At 40.2% G+C, this 19,578-nt stretch overlaps 2 protein-coding genes across 2 annotated transcripts; both read right to left on the reverse strand.

Annotated features, from left to right (window-relative positions):
* Positions 1 to 221: 221 nt before the first annotated feature.
* LOC112049312 (myogenesis-regulating glycosidase-like) lies at positions 222 to 8,461 on the reverse strand. The gene is made up of 9 exons (XM_024087161.2): positions 8,437 to 8,461; positions 7,752 to 7,868; positions 6,206 to 6,412; positions 3,956 to 4,616; positions 3,389 to 3,581; positions 2,392 to 2,501; positions 1,545 to 1,818; positions 915 to 1,071; positions 222 to 496 (listed from the first exon to the last, which is right to left on the reverse strand). Exons 1-9 carry the CDS (start codon positions 8,459 to 8,461, stop codon positions 222 to 224), a joined length of 2,019 nt encoding a protein of 672 aa, XP_023942929.2.
* A 2,764-nt stretch (positions 8,462 to 11,225) lies between these two features.
* On the reverse strand, positions 11,226 to 17,045 carry LOC112049297 (myogenesis-regulating glycosidase-like). Its single transcript, XM_052886559.1, has 9 exons — positions 17,021 to 17,045; positions 16,053 to 16,151; positions 15,597 to 15,770; positions 14,592 to 15,252; positions 14,214 to 14,406; positions 13,781 to 13,890; positions 13,186 to 13,441; positions 12,602 to 12,758; positions 11,226 to 11,736 (listed from the first exon to the last, which is right to left on the reverse strand). Exons 1-9 carry the CDS (start codon positions 17,043 to 17,045, stop codon positions 11,549 to 11,551), a joined length of 1,863 nt encoding a protein of 620 aa, XP_052742519.1. The 3' UTR covers positions 11,226 to 11,548.
* Between the last annotated feature and the right edge of the window lie 2,533 nt (positions 17,046 to 19,578).

Consider the following 19,578-nt stretch of genomic DNA (forward strand, 5'->3'; position numbering starts at 1 on the left):
TATTACAATATTTGGGGATAAAAGTGAAGTACAAAGAGAGGTCGATAGACTTTAGGGTCCCAAGGAGCTAGAACGATCAGCGTTGGTCGACCATATTAAACGTATATTAAAAAGGCTTATGTCCAGTAGTGGACGTCCAACAACTGATGGGCTGGTGGATTTCATAAATAAAAATTAAAAGACTCATATTTCTAAAAAAACATAAATAATTTATCTTAGAACTATCGTAAGTTAAACACTACAGCTAATCCTAAGACTATTAACACCACGGATAGGAATGGATCGCTAGCGCTGTCTGGAACAGTGTCTGGATCTCTCACGAAGTACGGCAGCACGCCGATGGGAGCTGGGTAGTTCCTGATCCAAATTGGACCCTCGCGGACCTTTTCTGGATCACCCTGGTCGAACCACCGGCCGGTCGGAAGGTAAACGTCGCGGACTGTGATACCTTCCCTGAATACTGGAGCTACTAAGATGTTTTCACCGAGAAGATATTCTGAAAATGTATAGAATAGAGTCATTTTTACGTAAGCTAGCATTTGTCTAGAAAAGTTGTCTAGTTTGGATTAATTTAACTAAATCTACTTAAATTATAAAAATTAGAATTTGTTTTTTTAGATTTACTACACGTTAGCACCCAAAAATTGGACCTCTCCCTTACCTTCTACAACCTTTTAATATTTTTAAAATGATATAAATCATTAGTTTAATTGCAAACTGGGACATGAAAATGTTTATTTATACCTATCGCTCAGCTTATTATAGGTATTCGAGTGGGGTGGCATATGGTTTAAGCAAACCCCCTATTCGTCTTGTGCATAGCTTTCCTTGTATACCCGGCATGTGGTGAGATGGAGAGTTATAGTCGTTAGAAGTTTAATCCCACAACTCTGGTAAATGGTACAAATCCATACCGTCCCATATTGTAAGTGCCTCTTGATCGCTGGGGTCTAACCACCACAGCGGCGGGTTAACCGGCGAGCCGTCGTCCACGGCTGCCTGCATCGCTGCGTAGATTACTTCTGCGTATTCTGCGTGGAGTTCTGTGAACTTCTTGCTTATCTCCACTGTCTGCAGCAGGAAAATATTAGACAGAGAATGTCAAAGAAAATATGAAGGACGGCTTAACAATTATAAGGAACACCTTCTATTCCTATACAGTCGCACTAACTTATGAAAATTTAGAAAGTGAAATAAACGATTTTTATTTTATTTTTTATTTTATACAGTAAAGTTAAGGTTACTCCTTAAGTTAAAAATAATATCTTCTCTCCTGACTGATCTTCTCTCTAAGAGGTATAACCTTAACTTTTTAGATAGTTAACTTAGTGAGCACACAAGATTATAATGCAATTTGCATTCCTTTCCATTAATTCGAAAAGACTGTGTCAGGAGTAGGTGCGACAATAGTCCAGCGGACGAGGAATCAACCCACAATAAAGGATTCGATACCTTCTTGGTATCGAGTAGGTACTTTATCGTGGAGCTAGTGAGTCTTGTCGTTATAAGACATTAAATTTTAGGATAAAAGCTCGTCAAATTACCTCATTATCAAAATTCCAAGGTGCAAAAGAATACTGCATAGCTGGTAGGAAGGTGTTGGCTTGCACCCAGCGTATGAACAGCTCCTTGCTGGGCAGGTCGGCTTGCGGGTGGTTGAGGTTGAAGCCGTTGCCTCCGATCATGTCCGGCAGCACCAGTGGATAGCCGTTGAGATTCATCTGTATGGTGGTGGTGACGATGGTGGGCAGCCCGTTATTCAAGCCCCAGATGGAATCCCTGTCCACCATTCGTACAAAGATGGGAAGATCTTGGGTTCTGAAATGTAATCCACTACTTATTGTTGTTTGTCTAAACTGATACCTATTATAAAGAGATTATTATTTCGAAAATTCTTTTAATAGAAAGACACGTTATTTGAGACAGGTAGTATTTTATCTCCGGAAAATACACGGCTAAAGCCGCAGGGCGTCTGCTAGATATGTTTCGCATGCTACGAGTATGTCTTTCTTTATTGAGAAAGAATACAAGGAACTTAATCTAACTTATCCTAATAACTATACAAATCATGCCCACGTGGAATGGTGGCAAGAATACTGGCTGCATTTCTGTGCTGGACAGCCAGGCTGATGCTTTGCGCAAAAAATGAGTCAGCCCTTCTGTTACCAGTCGAGGCAACTACTAACTAGCCGCGGTGACAGTATGTCTGAAATATTATGCACAATTGATAAATTGACATAGATAAAATATCGTCTTTTCATAATTTTATTTTCTATCTAATCTTTCTCTATTTTTAGGGTTCCGAACGTATGTAAATGTAAATACAAAAACGGAACTCATAAAAGATCACCGTTGCGCTTGTCACAGTTAATTATTTTGTTGTGATTTTACCTGAATCCAGCTCGCACTTCTACCATGTCTCCGAAGCGAGCACAGGTCCTCACGTACGCGTCAACGATGTTGTGAGGGTGCAAGTCTATATCGCCCTCTTGTACTGGAATCTACGACATACACACAAATACTTTGGTAAATATTAGGTATGTCTGAATCAGATTTGAATGTCCTCTGTAGTCTGAGGGAGTTGAATTTTGTACTTTTATAGTGTATACTGAGAAAGAATACAATAAGGAACTTAAGCTAACTTATCCTAATAACTATACAAATCATGCCCACGTGGAATGGTGGCAAGAATACTGGCTGCATTTCCGCGCTGGACAGCCAGGCTGATCCTTTGCGCAAGAAATGAGCCAGCCCTTCTGTCACCAGTCGAGGCAACAAGCCGCGGTAAAATGGTACGGAAAATTTTTTTTGGCACTGCGACTCCATGGCCCAAGGGTCTCCACGGCAAAAGGTACAAATATGTAACTCTCTGTCAGAGAGGCATACTTGAGCCACTTACCGGTTTCAGCTTTTTCTGCTGCGGCTCCCGGTCTTGATTCTGTCTCCCTGATATGACACGGTGCTAATGTGTCGACGCATGTAGCGTCCCACATTAGGGCCCGCCCCATTTCCCAGGGAACCAGCGTCAATCCATCAGGTCTCTTACCATCATCCCGACTGATTCCTAACGGCTCGATTAGCGCAGGAATATTTATGGTGGCAAGAGCCCTTTTTATTATGTCATTAAGAGAGCCATGCCGAAATAGCCTACCGCCACTCCTTTGTATGCTTAATGTATGGATCTTAAATATTATGTGAGTAAATGATTTACTTTGCTATTATCCCCGAAAACCCGCCAAAGCGTTAGATCTGTCACCTCTAACAAAAAAATCTACCTACGTACGTTTCCAAAACCACAACATGCTAAGGATATCTATTATGATGATTCTACAAATGTAGAATTAATTTCTGCAAAGTCACGTTTACTTCTGTTTAATAATTAAAATACCTGTGGTGAGAAACTGCTCTCTCCAGCGTCGAATTTGATGCTGTCAATGCCGTAAGTGTCGATGAGATTGTTCACGCGGCGGTACCACCACTCGGCCGCGGCCGGCTTGGTGAAGTCGACCAGGCCGGGGATGGAGCCGTTCGGATTCCACCAGTTCGCCGCTGCTGTGCCGGCTTCGTCTAGAACTAGGTACCTGGAATATCATGAACTAAGATGTAATTTAACCTATGAAAATATTTTGAAAATAATGAAGAAGGCGGAACAGCAGGAAATATGCTGTAATAATTGCTCCCACCACGCTGCTTCAAAGCGGATTAACGGGTTTTTCCTATCATAATATAGGTATTCGGAGTTATTGATAATGAACAAGACCAGCTGCCTAATAATGCCTAATAAAATCCCATTACCAGGCTGCTACTGTGAAGAAAGCTAAGTATATATCATCATCATCATCAATCATATATTGTTTAACCAGTTTAAAGATTCGAGCGTATGTCTTCGGCTCACCACTGAACCAACAGTTCAATCGTAAAACCATTTCGAAGTGTAAAATATAAAATATCTCACCCATTGTTCAATGCTTCAGTATAAATTTCTTCACAGTTGTTGTTAATGAACGGGTGAACCCAAATTGTCACTCGGAATCCAAGGGCTTTAACCTCCTCCACCAAGTTAGTCAGATTCGGGAATTTATTCGTGTCCACCTCTAAAGTCCCGTAGCAAGTTTCCCATAGATCATCGATTTCTAACTGCGAATTGTTGAATCCGTAATCCACAATCTGTTGCGCGTATTCCAGAACTTTCTCTTCAGTAATATTTTGAGAATACTGAGCCCACGTTGACCAAATCGGATGCTGGACCATCCTAAAGTCTGGTAAGCCCGACGGCTTGCCTAAATAGTGAGCGACAGCGTGTTTATGTGCCTTTTTAACATCAGCTAATAACCAAAAATCGTAAGATAGCTCCGTATGGTTCCTCCTTGATGAATATGGAGCTGCTTGCTGCGCTCCAAAGCAGATGTGGTTGGGTTGTATCAGATAGTAGTCCACGAACAGAGGTACTTGCGGGTTCACGTAAATATATTCTCCAGCTGAGTTGAGCCAGTATCTCTCAACAATAGCCCCGTTGTCTGTCTCTTTGGATACGTAGGCACTGTAGTTCTGTTGAGCACCTTCTATCGGATATATTTGATCTATCTGCATTGGACCAGCGTACCAGTGCTTTGAACCTTAAAACAAATAGAGATTAATAAATATTTTTTACTAGCGGACGCCCGCGACTTCGTCCGCGTGAAAGTCGTTGTAAACTTTCAAGTACCCCTACCCTACCCTACCCCTGCCCTACCCCTGCCCTACCCCTACCCTACCCCTACCCTACCCCTACCCTAGCCTACCCTACCCCTACCCTACTCATTAAGGCTGCACTTCTTTATTTATTTCCCCCCCCCCCCCCCTCCCGAGCCGCGTCGAGCGCGGCAACCGTTACACAAAAATAATCCATATAGCATGAATTAGTATGCACGCGCGATGGCTTAGCGTATTTCTTGTATAACTTTGGTGTTTCTTTACCGATTTTTATGATTCTTTTTTTATTGAATAGGTAATAATGTTAACTTTTTTAGTTAGGGATGAGTGATGAGTGTTATAAACATAAGAGTAGACAAATTTAATTAGAAAGCTCCGAACTGCTAAGCTATCGGGAGTTACACGTGCTATTGTGAGTCAACCATAAAAGATAGACATGTATATGCTGTTGTGTTTTTATAGATAATTTTAAGGAGAACATTTCCGTCTTACATGATTTCTATGTAGCTTTAACCATTAAGGCTGTACACGCGACGGAAACTTAAAAAATTGAGTAACTTCTCCCGTTTTCTCTACATTTCTCTTCACTGCTCTGCTCCTATTGATCGTAGCGTAATGAAAAGTATACTATAACCTGCCCAGGAGTATGTCGAATAATTGTACCAAGTTTCGTTAAAATCCGTCCAGTAGTTTTTGTTTCTATAAAGAACATACAGACAGACAGACAGACAGACAGACAGACAAAAATTTTACTGATTGCATTTTTGGCATCAGTATCGATCACTAATCACCCCCTGATAGTTATTTTGGAAATATATTTCATGTACAGAATTGACCTCTCTACAGATTTATTATAAGTATAGATAGATAAAATCGAGGAGTAGAAGATTAGCTTGGTATAGACATGTCTCAGACAATGTTAAAATTGCAAGTGGAAGGACACAATAGGGGATGGCTGGATGGTTGTATGGAAGAGGACATCAATAAGTATGTAAAGGAAGTGGATGATGACTTGACAAGTAATAGAGGCGAATGGAGAAGATTGACATATTTTTCCGACCCCACATAAGAAGGCAAAGGTACAGGAGTTATATAGATATAGGTAGTATGGAGATTATTGTGTATATTGAAGCGATATTAAAAATGTTATGTAACATCAAAAAAATGTTCAATACATACATTAGTGCAACGTAAGTTTTAACACTCTCATCTTTGCGTGTATAGTTGAACAGCCAAGAGTTGCACCTTGTAGTAAGTAGATGATTCATCGATAGTCATCATCATCACATCAGCCAATGGACGTCCACTGCAGGACATAGGGCCTTTGTAGAGGCTTCAAAACCAGCCCTAACCGCCAGCATCCCAGCATGGGTTGACGACATCAAGAACTCGCTTGATGTCGTCAGACTCCATGGCAGGGGTACGCTTATGCTTTCGACATGTATATGAATTATTGAGGAAAGGAAATTGAGTAAAAACGAACTGGGATTTGAAATTCTCGTAGATTACGCACCAAAATCAAAACAGTCCTCAAATCTCAGGGGTTCATACGAGTCCCATTTGATTTTAATGCCCCGCGCGTCGGCTGCGTCATCTCTCACTGTCCTCACGGTGAGGTTCGCTGAGCCGATGTGGACGAGGACCCCGCCTTCTATGTCCTCTGAGGTGAACGGCGAGTAGAGGGTGCGACCAATGTGACCATAGACTGTTCTCACGTCGCCTGGAAACAATACAAGTTTTCAATAAACAAAATTGTTATTCATATAATTACATAACTTTTAACTACATATAAATAGAATTTTCTCTAATATGAGTAGTTAAGTACCAAACATAGGTATTGCACCACAACAAACTCTCTATGATGGACATGTTAAAGATTCCATTGATAATGTCGAGTGCCAAAATGATAAGATACTTCGCTAGTTTGAGTTTTTCAAAAGAATTAAGATAGGCTTCTGTCAACTTTTACTGCAACCATTATATACCTACAGTAAAAAGTAGGTCAATAAGCGGCTTAAACCGTAAAAATTTCAAGGTTGTAATTAAGATTTTCATAGTTTAGGAATATCGGATGTAAGGAAAATTACAGGTAGGTATTTGGAAACAAACTCCACACGGGCGTCCGCTAGTAGATAATAACAGCTCCTGTAACCAAGTGGCACATCGATTCTCTTTCTACGATTGCTAACGCTTTGAAAACTAGAAAAATGTATGGCAATGACTTTTGCTATCGACAGGTCATGTGATCAAGATCTGTCGCAGATGTCGCTGACAGATGATGATTCATTCTGGCGAAGGGCAACACAAGTCAGAGTTCATCTGATAAAGAGTTAACGCGTTCTACACTCTGTCGCGTATACGTTGGCGGGTTTACGTTCACGTTTCGCGCCTTTCTCCGATCGGCGTCTTGTTTATGCCCCGCGACAATATCCGCCCGAGAGTGTTCATAATGGGACAAGGATGACTTGTAGAGAGTCAAGAAGGCGACCTAAGGACAGGCGACGAGCAAGTACTTACCTGGCTCATCCTCCCATGATTTGGCACTAATGAATGTGACATGGGAGGGAGAAGGCCAGGGAAGTATGTGTTGTTGGCGAAGAGTTCGTGCTTCGTTCACCGGGAAGTCATTTCACGGATTTGTGGATGTAAGGTCTGGGCGCTTCTCGGCATGCTTCCGAACCCGTTCGGTTGTTTGTTTTCTGGTAATTTCAAAGCTGAAAGAGAAAGGGTCTGGGTCTCAAACCAAGCACTTTAGTCTGTCGAATATCATCAATCATCACTTGTTGCCATCCCTTTAACGATATTTGTCAATATGCGAAAAGCTTTGCTGTCTGCCACAGCGCGTTTCAGTTGTGAGTAGTCGAGTCTGGGCCTCTCCCCAAGTGACACATCGATTCTCCGGTTGATGCGTTAGCGTTTTCTATATTATTTTAATAGGTTAATCATGCGATCGATATTGAAGCGTTTGTAGAAACATAATATTTATTTGTAATTTGGCTACAGACCTGACCCACTCTTTTGAATAGCCCAGTAGTTTCTAATACTTCATCAAAGCGTACCTGTGGTGAGAACGAGGTGGAACCCGCCAGTAATCAGAGGCTCCAGAGTAAGCTCGATGCCATTGGCTCTGAGTGGTAACTCGGCCGAGAGAGTACCAGCCGTTATTGCCAGGACACCTGCAACATGTATTAAATAATCGGGGATCACATGGAAAAGGTTTCCGACGAAATGAGAACATCCACCTTTTTGTAGTCGGTTAAATATTGATGTTTGTTGAGTAAATACAATGTAATGGGACATTGTGTGCTTACTGCTGTACGTTAAATTTACAAAAAATCTTAACATTCGGTCCTAAAACCACCATTAATTCCAATTAGGAGAAGATACATTTAATGCAAGTCATAAATTATTATTTATGACTTGAAGAGCTCCCACAGATATGCGATTGCAAGTTATTGCGACTAAATCGCCAAGTATACTATAGTGACATAATATTATGCAAAGTTTGCACATCTTCTCCAACTAAATCGTACAACTATTTGATTGGGCACTCTTATCAGAATCGAGATTCAATTTGGATTGCGTACAATTAAAATGTTTCCAACCAAATCGTGAAACTGCGTAATTTTGTCGTTCGATAGTCGGCTCACGCGTCTGCGTTCAAATCCAATCGTTGTATATGGTCAGCAACTGTTTTTATTTGCGTTTACGGTTAAGAAACTATTAGTGATTGAAGATACCTGCCTATCAAAATCCACAGAGCAGCCATCTCGGATCACTCTGGTCCAAACACTGGCGCGTAAGTCGTTACACTGTTATCTGCGGTTCAGATGTTTTGTCGAATTGTTTCTAGTTCTATCGATCTGTTATCGGAAAATCCGAGAGATTTCGTTAGTTCAGATTAGGTAGGTATAATGCAATGTCGCAATTTTGAATGATTCATGTGGGTAGGCATGATGAAAATATGATTGCCCTATTGGTTTAGTGGTTATGTCTTATGAGTTATGTCTATTACAAGAAGTTTTCAATCGCATCTAAATTAGAAAGTCTGTGGCGTAAAATTATCGTGCTTTCGACACCACGTCACTGCTATGGTCATTGTTTTGTTATTCACTTCTGATAGTCATTTTTACAGAGTTCAACATCCCTAATAAAGCAAACAATCAGGCTTGGAGCAGCGTGGAAGGTCTAACCCTTCTCCCATTTGGCAATTTCTCTACAGGTCTAGCTTTGTAGTGGGATATGAAGGACAAGCTGATGACTCTGATGATGATTGTTGAAAAAAACTGCAGGATATTTTAGCATCTTTGTGTACGATTCAAAACATGAGCCATTACTGCAGGAGGTTTTTCGTTTTTACGAACAGATAGCATGGTTATTTAACAAAGAAATACCTTAAAAAGTTATTTGTTTTCAAATAACTATTGCTCCTACTTTACTAATGACATTTGCTCATAATTATCTCTCTGTGCAGATGCCTCGATTAATCAAAGAAAAATAGAAGAAAAGACTCGAAATTTTCTGAATATCCACCAGCTTTTTTAAATTTATCTTGGTAATATTTTCCTAAAAGATAAAAATCCAAACATGTACTTAATAAAACATGATACATTTTATAAGTAGGTATGAAAGTTCGTACTTAAAATGCAAGATGGTTTTCCCTGACTACGTGTCACTCGAGATTTTCCCTTCTTATCTTATCTTATCGGTAAAGTATCTAAAGAAGTTAAGTTTAGACCCTTCACGTATTTTTATCTAATACCTAACCGACTTAATCATACTACGAGTATCACATTAATAATCTAAAGACGAAAGTTTGTGTGTGTATAAGTTTGTTACTCCTTGACGGCGTAGGTACTAACAAGATCCAATTTTGTTAAAATATTTTATAACATAGGCTACTGTTATTCCGAATATAGTCCATGGTATCCGCGGGATTGGTGATGAATTAAATTTCTCGCAAAAGGAAGTAGCAGACGTCAGGAATAGGATAGGAGGAGGACACATTTTGGGTCTCTTTTGAAAGTTCTGGCCAACAATAAAAAAGTGGCATTTTCAAAAAGCGCCCAATAATGTATGAAGCGTAAATGACCTTTTTTAACACACTGGACCAGACAACATCATCTTTTCTATGTTCTTTTTATATTCATCTCCTCATTTCATTTAATCACGCAGAGATTCTCCCATCGCGTGCTGAAAGACCCTCTTAGGAGGACCGTAGTAGGACGGCCTCCTCGTTTTTAACGTTTATGACTTATCGTTTTCAACGGCAGATGCTGAAGTGACGGTGCGACGTATTGCTAGCGAATTTCTTACTACGGGTTCATAGAAATTATTCATTAGTTCATTAACCCTCGGCGCAAAAGAGGGGTGTCTGTCTGTGGCATAGCACCCGAACGGTTAAAGTTCAATTTAGTTTTTTTTTTTGTATTATTTAAAGGTGACTTATGTGCGAGTATTCTTAAACATGTTTGATGACGAAGTCGGTTAAAAATCGGTGGAGCCGTTTAAAAGCTGTGGGGGGTGAAAGTGGGGAAGAATAGCTGAATGTCTGCAAATATACTTAAGTGGGATAGCGAAAGCGTACTGAACGAGAATATTCACGACTTTGAGAATGTTCTTTGCTTCTTTTGATAAGAAAATTAGTGGTGGGAAAATTGGGACATGTAAATCTGATTGTACCTATATATTGTCTAATAAAATAAAAATAAATATTTGATCCGGCTCACACATTTCAACAACACCTAAACTTTTTTGTTATGATAGAAATAATTTCTGCCATCAAAGTCTTTATTCGAGTTATTCATGACCTTCGGGGGATTTACAATTTTTTTTTAATTCATAAGACTTCGTCTGCGCCCTATACCCCTAACCAAAGTATCCTATATCCGTCTTCTAGTTCTAAGCTACCTCTCCACTAATTTACTGCCAAATCAGTCCAGCCATTCTTGCCTTATAAATAGTGTAACTAACATGAGCTGACGAAACAAACAGAACTTATATTTGTATTCAACAAGCCTTAGTAAGCAGTAACAGAGCTTGTCCAGTCCTCGTACTACTTGCTCTCCTTACTTCTGTTATTGAGCTACACTGCTTGGGGAAATTATAAGCACATGAGGCTTAACATTTCTGCCTCAGGTTGACAGGTAGCACGATTTTTTAAAAGAATATTTGCCGTATATTTTAAAAAATATGACCAATATTATCATTCCGTTCCAACTAGTCGGGAAACTGTGACTGTGTAGTTAGGAGTGAGTACGTCTATAGACCAACGGGGCGGGGATCGAACCACCACCCCTCTGTAATGAGTCCGACCGCTCTAACTGTGGAGCTATTATGGCGTTCAGTTATACAAACAACGCTGCTGACGTCAGCATGCATTTCAGGCGTTAAGTGGTTGTTAAGTGAAATAAAACTTTGGACAATTTTCATAATTCTTTATTCTTTCTATGAAAAAATAAATAAAATTACAAAAAAACATTTTTTTATACAAATTAAACAATTTTACAGAGTAGTGAAAAAAGAAGGCCTTAAGTAAAAAATATTTACAAAAAATCACGCGTTTGAAATTTAAGTAGCCATTAGACGTTGCAGCTGGTGCGATCAGTAGGAGGAATTTTGTGGGTAAAAATATGATGATGTAAAATTTAATAAATAGCGTGTGTACTAAGTAAAACTTTTTAACGTGACAGACAGAATTATAACGACTATTTATGTAATTAAATATAATTTTTATTCTTGTTAACCTACTCAATAGGTATAACAAATTCTTCTATCCTCAAAAACTTAATTAGAAGAACATTCTGAACTTCTTAGCGACAGAAGAAGAATAGCATCACAAAGATCAAGAGTTCCTTTAACCCTCAAGAGTGAAGTAGGGCAGGGTGTCGAGCGGCGCGGGGTAGTCTCGCAGCCAGGTGGGTCCGGTGACCAGCTCGCCGGTCACTCCATCCCTCCACTGGCCTCTGGGGAGGTAGATGTCGCGGGACACTGCCCCCTCCTCCACCACTGGTGCTGCCAGGATACGCTCACCGAGGAGGAATTCTAAAAGAAGAAGAAGATATACTTTATTGTACACAAACCACTAGGTGGACCGAGGATATCAAGCGGTTTGCAAGGAGCCGCAGGATGCTGGCGACTCGAGACCGTTGTGTTTGGAGGTCCATGCAAGAGGCCTACGTCCAGCAGTGGACGTCCTTCGGCTGATAATGATGATGATGGATATGAATGGATAATTTAAACTAAGACTTTGCATGCAAATGCCTTATTGCTATAAGCAATCTCTGTCAGACAATCCCTAATGATTTGAAATTTATGATTTGATTTGAAGTTCTTTGACCACATCTCCAGATGGCAATGTTAAGCTCTGATAACTTTGACGGAAAGCGGTGGTGACTTGAGTCTTGATGGACAGACATGGTGGGCAATATTACCCAAATTATTGTGAAGTGTTGTTAAATTGCTGCTAATTTTGTAGATCAATCTCTTTACAAGCATCGAATACCATAGCAACCACGAACACTTTTGTTTTTAAATATGACCAATATTCGTCTTCAGTAAATCGTGACACAGTCTGTGTCTGGAATGGGTACAACAAGCGACATCGAACCCACAAATCACACAGTTTGACACAGGGCTGACACAGGGCACAAACCTATCTCCATAGTTATTGAGGTTTAACCTCATCCTACTATAGGTATATGTCTATCCTCATCTCCATCAACCTATCTAGCTTAATTAAACCCTACAATGTGACCCTATTTTTACTCACTTCATCTATAGATAGATAGATATAAAAATATCACAGTAGGTAATGAAGAGCGCTTCATTACCTACTGTGATATTTTCGTATTATAATTTAATATTAATGTATTCAATAGCACTGGCTTAAACCCTGGCTGCATCTTACCGTCTCCCACAGCCAGCGCTTCCTGATCCAAGGGGTCGAGCCACCAGATGGGCGGGTTGACCGGCGTGCCGTTCTCGACGGATGCCTGCATGGCAGCCACAATCTCGTCTGCGTAGTCCGCGTGTAACTGCGTGTAGCGCCGACAAATCTCTACAGCCTGGACACAAGCAATCATAAAAGGTATTAGTAAAGAAGTAAGAGAATACACCTTTTTACTAATTCTGTACCTTAACTGACTATTTCTGTATAACAAATTCTGTATTTACTCACGCCAAAAAAACTGAAAGGATTGGATGCAGTAAGTCTGCTAGACTTTAGACCAAAGACATGAACATGAACGAACATGAACGAGTTCTTTAAATGCGTTTCCTGTTAGACTTTCAAGTTAGAGGATCGCTTAGTCTACGTTATTGCACGTAACTGTCCGATGTAAATGCGGTTTAAAGTTGAATTCAAATTTAAAGTTGGAATCAATTTCCTGGATGTGGCTTTCTGGGGTAATTTACGATTTACGTTGTCATTTAAAGGGATAAACAAATTCCTTAAAGGCCGCATGAGCTGTGTCTAAAAATCCAGTATCTAACCTCCTCATCATGGTCCCAGGGTACAAAGGAATACTGCAGTGTTGGCATGAACACATTGGCCTGCAGCCATCGCACGAACAGCTCCTTGGACGGCTTGTCATTATACCCGTTGCCTCCGATCATGTCGGGCAGCACCAGCGTGTAGCCGTTCAGGTTCATCGCCAGGAGAGTGGTCACCAGCGTGATGAGACCGTTGTTGTAGCCCCAGTACGTGTCCTTGTCGACCATCCGGATAAACACTGGCAGGTCTTGAGTCCTGTGAACAGATGGTATGGGTTAGCCAATAGCCATGACAACAAACAGCTACAAGCTTCATAACATTCTAATATTAATAATCCTACCGCCTTGTTGGAATACGATTTACGTCATTTAGGTAACCATACATTGTCATCAATTGTTTGGAGACATTATATCTATTCTTGTAATCCAATATTACTGATTTTATTGTCAATTAATAAAAGCTTACAAAACAATTTTCAGTTTCCAAGATATATTATTTCCTCTTCATCCTGAGACTTTCTCCCTTTCTTTCTTACAGTATACAACAAGGTTCAAGTTCAAGTTGACTGATAACATTAGTGATAGTGATTCCTACCTCATTCCTGATCGGATTTCGATCATAGGTCCAAATGCTGCCACGGTTCTCACGTAGGCCTGGACGATGTGGCCGGGGTGGAGATCGATATCGCCATTTTGAACTGGAACCTATAACAGTTTGAAAACTTTTCAGTTGGTTAGAATTGTATATGGTCTAGTAAGGTGGAAATGTAACAGGTGGCCTTAATTTATTTTATAATTAATGCCTTCATTGTTAACTAAAGAAGCAGATAATACATCTAAAGGATAAACCATTGCGTATAGTAACAGAGCAATACGCTAGGTCCTAGGAATAGCTATGTCTTATCCAATGCGTTGTCTTGGGCCAAGCAATAGGCACTACTATTCGGTCGTAGAAGTGTAAAAGATCACACAAGTTCTGCGGAGCTCTACTAAAAATGTCATCACAATGTAAAAACGAGTTTCCTTACTTGAGGAGACCAGCTAGATTCTCCAGCATCAAACTTGATACTGTCGATATCGTAGGTGTCCAGAAGGTTCTGGATCCTCTTGCTGTACCAATCGGCTGCCTCAGGGTTGGTGAAATCGATGTAGGCGGGCACCGAGCCGTTGTTGTTCCACCAGGACGTGTCTGGACTGCCATTCTCGTTGAGGACCAGGTAACTGTCGAAAGAACACTTGATTAGATAAGATTGGGAAGCTTGATGGGAGATTTCATTTTGTATCTGATAAAATTTAACAATGACTGGTGTTGACAAAAGATTAATAGAGCAACCAAACAGACAATTTATGTTAAATATTTCTAGATATATAAGTTGAGTATGTTATTTAGGATTTTGAAAGCTTACCCTTTATTCAAAGCATCGGAGTACCACGGATCGCAGTCCTTATTAATGAAGGGATGTACCCATATGGTTACTCTGAATCCAAGACCTTTAATGTCCTTGACGAGTTGTCTTAAATCTGGCAGTTTCCTCTCATCAACTGTTAGAGACCCGTAGCAAATTTCCCATAGATCATCGATCTCGAATTGTGCATTCGGGAATCCGCTGTCTTTGATTTCATTGGCAAAAGCCCAAAGGCTGTTTTGGTCAATTCCTCTAGAGTATCTCGCCCATGTGGACCAAACTGGGTATTGGATCATTCTGTAGTCGGGAATCCCTGATGGTTTGCCCAGATATGTGTCCACTGCGTGTTGATGGGCTTGCTTTGCATCATCGAAGAACCAAAGGTCGTACTTCAGAACGTTGCGAGTACGTTTGGTGGAATAAGGAGCTGCAACCTCAGCAACAAAGCAAATGTGGTTGTCCAGGATATTGTGATGGTCCACGAAAAGAGGTGCCTCTGGTTGAATGTAGACATACCAACCCTTAGAGTTGACCCAATATCTTTCGGAGACGGCTGAGTTATCGGCTTCTTTTGAAATGATCGAGTATTTTTCGATTTTAGATTTTTGGATTGGCCAGTACTGTTCTTTCTGTTCCGGGCCACCGAACCATTGTCTGTCACCTATTGGAATAAAAAAATCATATAAAACACACAATATAATCTCGATATTTTTGGTCATGACCCTCAATGCCATGGTGTTGCAGTGAAGAAAAATCCAAGATATCTTCGACTGGTGACAAGCGGGCTGGCTCATTTTTGTGCAAATCATCAGCTAGGACGTCCCACGCGGAAATGTCGCCAGTATTTTTTTCCACCATTCCACGTAGGCGTATATTGTATGTTGGTTGTATTTAAAAAAATATAATGTTTTGTGGATGTTAAATAAGATCGAACGATCGATGTTTTGAGTTATAGCAAAAAATCTGACAATTCTAAAGAGTTTTAGATTCGAAGTAGATCCTTACCAAAGTCAAAGCAGTCCTCAAACACCCTATCACTGGGCCCTTCCCACGTGATGGTGACGTGGTATCCTCCGCTGGCCACGTCACGCTCCTCAGTCAACTCGAAGAACACCTCATTGTCCTGCTTGTCGACTTTTCTACCGATTTTTCCGAGGACAATGCGCTCCTGCCCACCTTCTGTAGATGGTGAAAATGATTTGAAAAGATCAGAGCCAGTTTTCACTTTCGGGGCTTTTCAAGCGCTGAATTTACTGACAAAAGGAAGTTTTTCACACATGCCTTATTAGAATAGAACTTATGGATAATCTTAATCGTAATAATATTTATTAGGTTTTGGTCTCAAGGATAAGTTTGTTTGTTAAACAAATTCTTCAGCTTAATAATATTAACATGAATATTTAGCTCTAGGTTTTTCTTAATTATCACCTCTTTCTTTGATGTTTCTCTGTTGAGACTTACCCGTAATGACGATAAAGGTCAAGCCATCATCATCATGCTCCTCGACGTAGAAGTCACGAGCGGTCGGCAACCTGGGCACCGCCAGCGCCACCGCCACACCTGCGAATATGAACACTAGGTACAATACTACTAACGACTACAACACTAATAATATAGGTTAGGTTCATCAATCCCTACTGATTTCGATTAAATATCACGTGTCTCAAACGGTGAAGGAATAACATCGTGAGGAAACCTGCATAGCAGAGAATTTTCTTAATTCTCTGCGTGTGTGAAGTCTGCCAATCCGCATTGGGCCAGCGTGGTGGACTATTGGCCTAATCCCCCATTCTGAGAGGAGACTCGAGTACAACAGTGAACCAAATATGGGTTGACAATGATCAATCCGTACTACCTTCCAGCATTACGGGGAGAGTGGCAAACAAGATACAAGAAGCAGGGTAACGTTATTGTTTGGAGTCAAGAAGAAGGTAGCCCAGGTACATACACGCCAAAAATAAAAACCAGGCTGATCTACGCATTTCGTTTCAGCACATATAACCTCGTAAAGAAAGAGCCATAGGAGGTGGTGAAACTGCTATCAATCACGATTCACACCGTAGTCTATACGTAAGTACCTACCTAGTATGAAAATCTATACGATAAGTTCTTGGTGTGGAGTCCCGCGGTGTTAGAAAGGCAAACCTGCGCCGAGAAGGAAGGCAGGTGTTTGTTTGGAGACGCAGAGAAAATGCAGTGTTAGCCGACCCTCTCAAATGTAGCATGGACAAAAACGACAAAAGTAGCATGGAGTCACTGCAGGCGGTTCAATGGTTTTTGGAAATTTCTATAAAAGGCTTAAGCCCTTAATAGGTAAGTTGTTAGGGAGTTGACGCAAGAAATTGTTCTTAACTTAATGCAAATTCAACTAATTGATTAATATTTAGTGATGATGTATTCAGGTAGTGATTAGTTTAGATTAGACATACCTGCCAGAAGTAGAAACAACTTCATTTTGGCGACCTCAGCCTTATGGGTGCGCGGCGCGAGATGTCATTAGTTTTATTATTGCCCGTATCTGCCCACTTATCGGCTTTTCTCCGTAGGATAACATACTGTCAGATACAACTATCACTAAATCTTGTTGATAGGTACACTAAAGGGGAAAAAATGGTTCCGTACTTAATGTTAACTGATTCCTTCGTCCACTTAGCCTCTGTGTGTTAGCCGAGTGACTCTGAGTCTTCTTAAGTGGCCCATAGTTAGCGACCAAGTCTCAGATCCGTAGGTCATCACTGGCAGCACGCACTGTTCAAAGATTTTTGTCTTCTGGCACTGAGGAATTTTGGACGAAAAGATGTCGCGAAGTTGCCCGAACACTGCCAGAGTTAAATTCGGCGGTTCACCTCCTTCTCGAAATTGGATTTAGAATAGGTAGGCTATGTGAACTGTGTGCCCTAGGTATATACTCGTTAAACAATTTCGAGTGTAGAGTCCTCAACAATAACTGGGTGGAGCGGTACGAGAGCGTTTAATTGAGCATGCTACTAAGATCATCCAGAGACTCTGCCATGACAACCACATCGTCGGCAAATCATCATCATGACTCCGTACGTGGTAAAAAAAAATTCACCTCATCTTTACCCACCTCAGTGCATAATTTTATTACGCGACGGAAGTTCAACAGCGCAAAATATAATAAGAGAAGAAGAGAAAGACCGTCACGTAGATGGCGAGACCCATATTATCGGGTGGAAGAAGTGTCCTTTTTTAGAGCAAAAACTTATATAAAATCTAAAACTATGGAAGTTCGGGGGAGGGCTTCGAACGTAAATAGGGTGGGGTAGATACAGTTAGCCAGGCGAAAATAAATAAAGGCGTCCCCTCTTTCGTATAATAGAGTTTGGCTAATGAATAGAATGAGTAGAGACTGAAATCGAATGGCAAATTTAAAACAAAATGGAGGGTGTTCCCAAAACAATAGTGCAAATATTTAAATAACTCAAGTTTGATAATTGCAATTTAATTTTGCTTCAATATGTAGGCAGTAAGGTTTTCACACATTTTTCACACTTATACGGTTTTTGAATAAAGATTAGTAGATATCTTTTGAATTTGTTGGGCGATTTCAGTCTTTACTTTCATTAGGCAAACTCTACGATCCCGTAAGTCACACTGAAAAACATACATACAGCCGAACGTAGAACCTCCTCCTTTTTGGAAGTCGGTTAAAAAGCATAGACATTTTTTCTTTTTCGTTTTGGGTCATATTTTATTTTAGGTTAGGTTAAAAAAATTAAAAAGAATTATAATATGAGTATGGAACTCCATAATTACTTATCAATAATTCTGTAGAGTACAAAAGTGATATTATCTCATGGTGGATTTAATCCGCACTGAAGTACTCGAAGCATCCCAATGGGTTCGCCTGCCATGAGCGAATTCGCTATCGTGCTATCACACCAATTGGACGGCGATAAGATACAGTCATTCTGAAGTATTTTGTTTATTTCTCTTTACATAATATTCATTTACTTAAAACTATTTATTTGAACTAACTAAAAATGGCTATGTAGTTAGTCTGTACGCCGTAGAAGTAGGTGCGAGAGGATTACCAGCAAAATCTCTCTATAACTTGCTTAAACACCTTGGCCTCTCTAGAAGTGCAGCTAGTTCTATATTAGAACGAGTATCCAAAGCTGCTCTCATAGGATCTTACCAAATTTGGATAGGTAGGGAGAACAACACGAGCAGAGAAGGGGAGTGTTGATCGATCGTCAAGGAATTCCTTAACCCTACATCCAGTAGTCACAAGTCCTGGACATTGCTTGGTGTTTTTCTCTCTATCACGCGATGGACCCGGCACCTGCACGGTGAATCCATGGAATGCTAAGATATTCGTCTCTCTTTCTTTAATATCAGTCTGCTCTATCAGCACACAAATTAGGTGTCCCTCCTTACTGATGACGGCCTCCATGGCGCAGTTTTATGTACGGTGAATTTACGACACGGAGGTCCTGGGTTCGATCCCCGACTGGGCTAAATGAAGTTTTTTTAAATAATCCAGGTGTGATTGGTGGGACACTTCGGCCATAGCTAGTTGCCAGCAAAGACTTAGCTTTTCGGTACAATATCGTGTAATGAGCCGTAGGGGGTGTGAATTTTCATCCTACTCACAAGTTAGCCCACTTCCATTTTAGATTGCAGTATCACTTACCATCAGGTGAGAATGAAATCAAGAATTAACTTGTAAAGAATAAATTAAAAATACTCCTAACAGGATAAAGGAGAGGACATATGAAGCTCGGGCAACAAGCAGATAGATTAAAACCAAAAAATATTCTCTTTCTGTTTTATTTTTAAAAAGAAAAGATTATTATTTTTAGAAATAAATTATTTTTAAAAGGGTTTTGTTCACACACACAATAATGAGAAGATTCCAAAACAAAAATCAGTAATTACAATAAATTTTAAAAGTCCTAATTATTGTTAAATGTCAGTTAAATGGAAGTAATGTTAAAGTTAGTCATGAATTATCTGTGCTTTT

This window comes from Bicyclus anynana, chromosome 17 (genome assembly GCF_947172395.1).
Source record: "Bicyclus anynana chromosome 17, ilBicAnyn1.1, whole genome shotgun sequence".
In the NCBI taxonomy this organism is placed as follows: domain Eukaryota; kingdom Metazoa; phylum Arthropoda; class Insecta; order Lepidoptera; family Nymphalidae; genus Bicyclus; species Bicyclus anynana.

Coding starts and splice junctions, on each gene's coding strand:
- LOC112049312 (XM_024087161.2), bottom strand. CDS start 8,461: ATGGCTGCTCTGTGGATTTTGATAG. Junction 3,582..3,955: donor ACTGAAGCATTGAACAATGG/GTGAGATATTTT, acceptor ATGATATTCCAG/GTACCTAGTTCTAGACGAAG. Junction 2,502..3,388: donor AGAGCAGTTTCTCACCACAG/GTATTTTAATTA, acceptor TGTATGTCGTAG/ATTCCAGTACAAGAGGGCGA.
- LOC112049297 (XM_052886559.1), bottom strand. CDS start 17,045: ATGAAGTTGTTTCTACTTCTGGCAG. Junction 15,253..15,596: donor TGAGGACTGCTTTGACTTTG/GTAAGGATCTAC, acceptor TTATTCCAATAG/GTGACAGACAATGGTTCGGT. Junction 13,891..14,213: donor AATCTAGCTGGTCTCCTCAA/GTAAGGAAACTC, acceptor AAACTGTTATAG/GTTCCAGTTCAAAATGGCGA.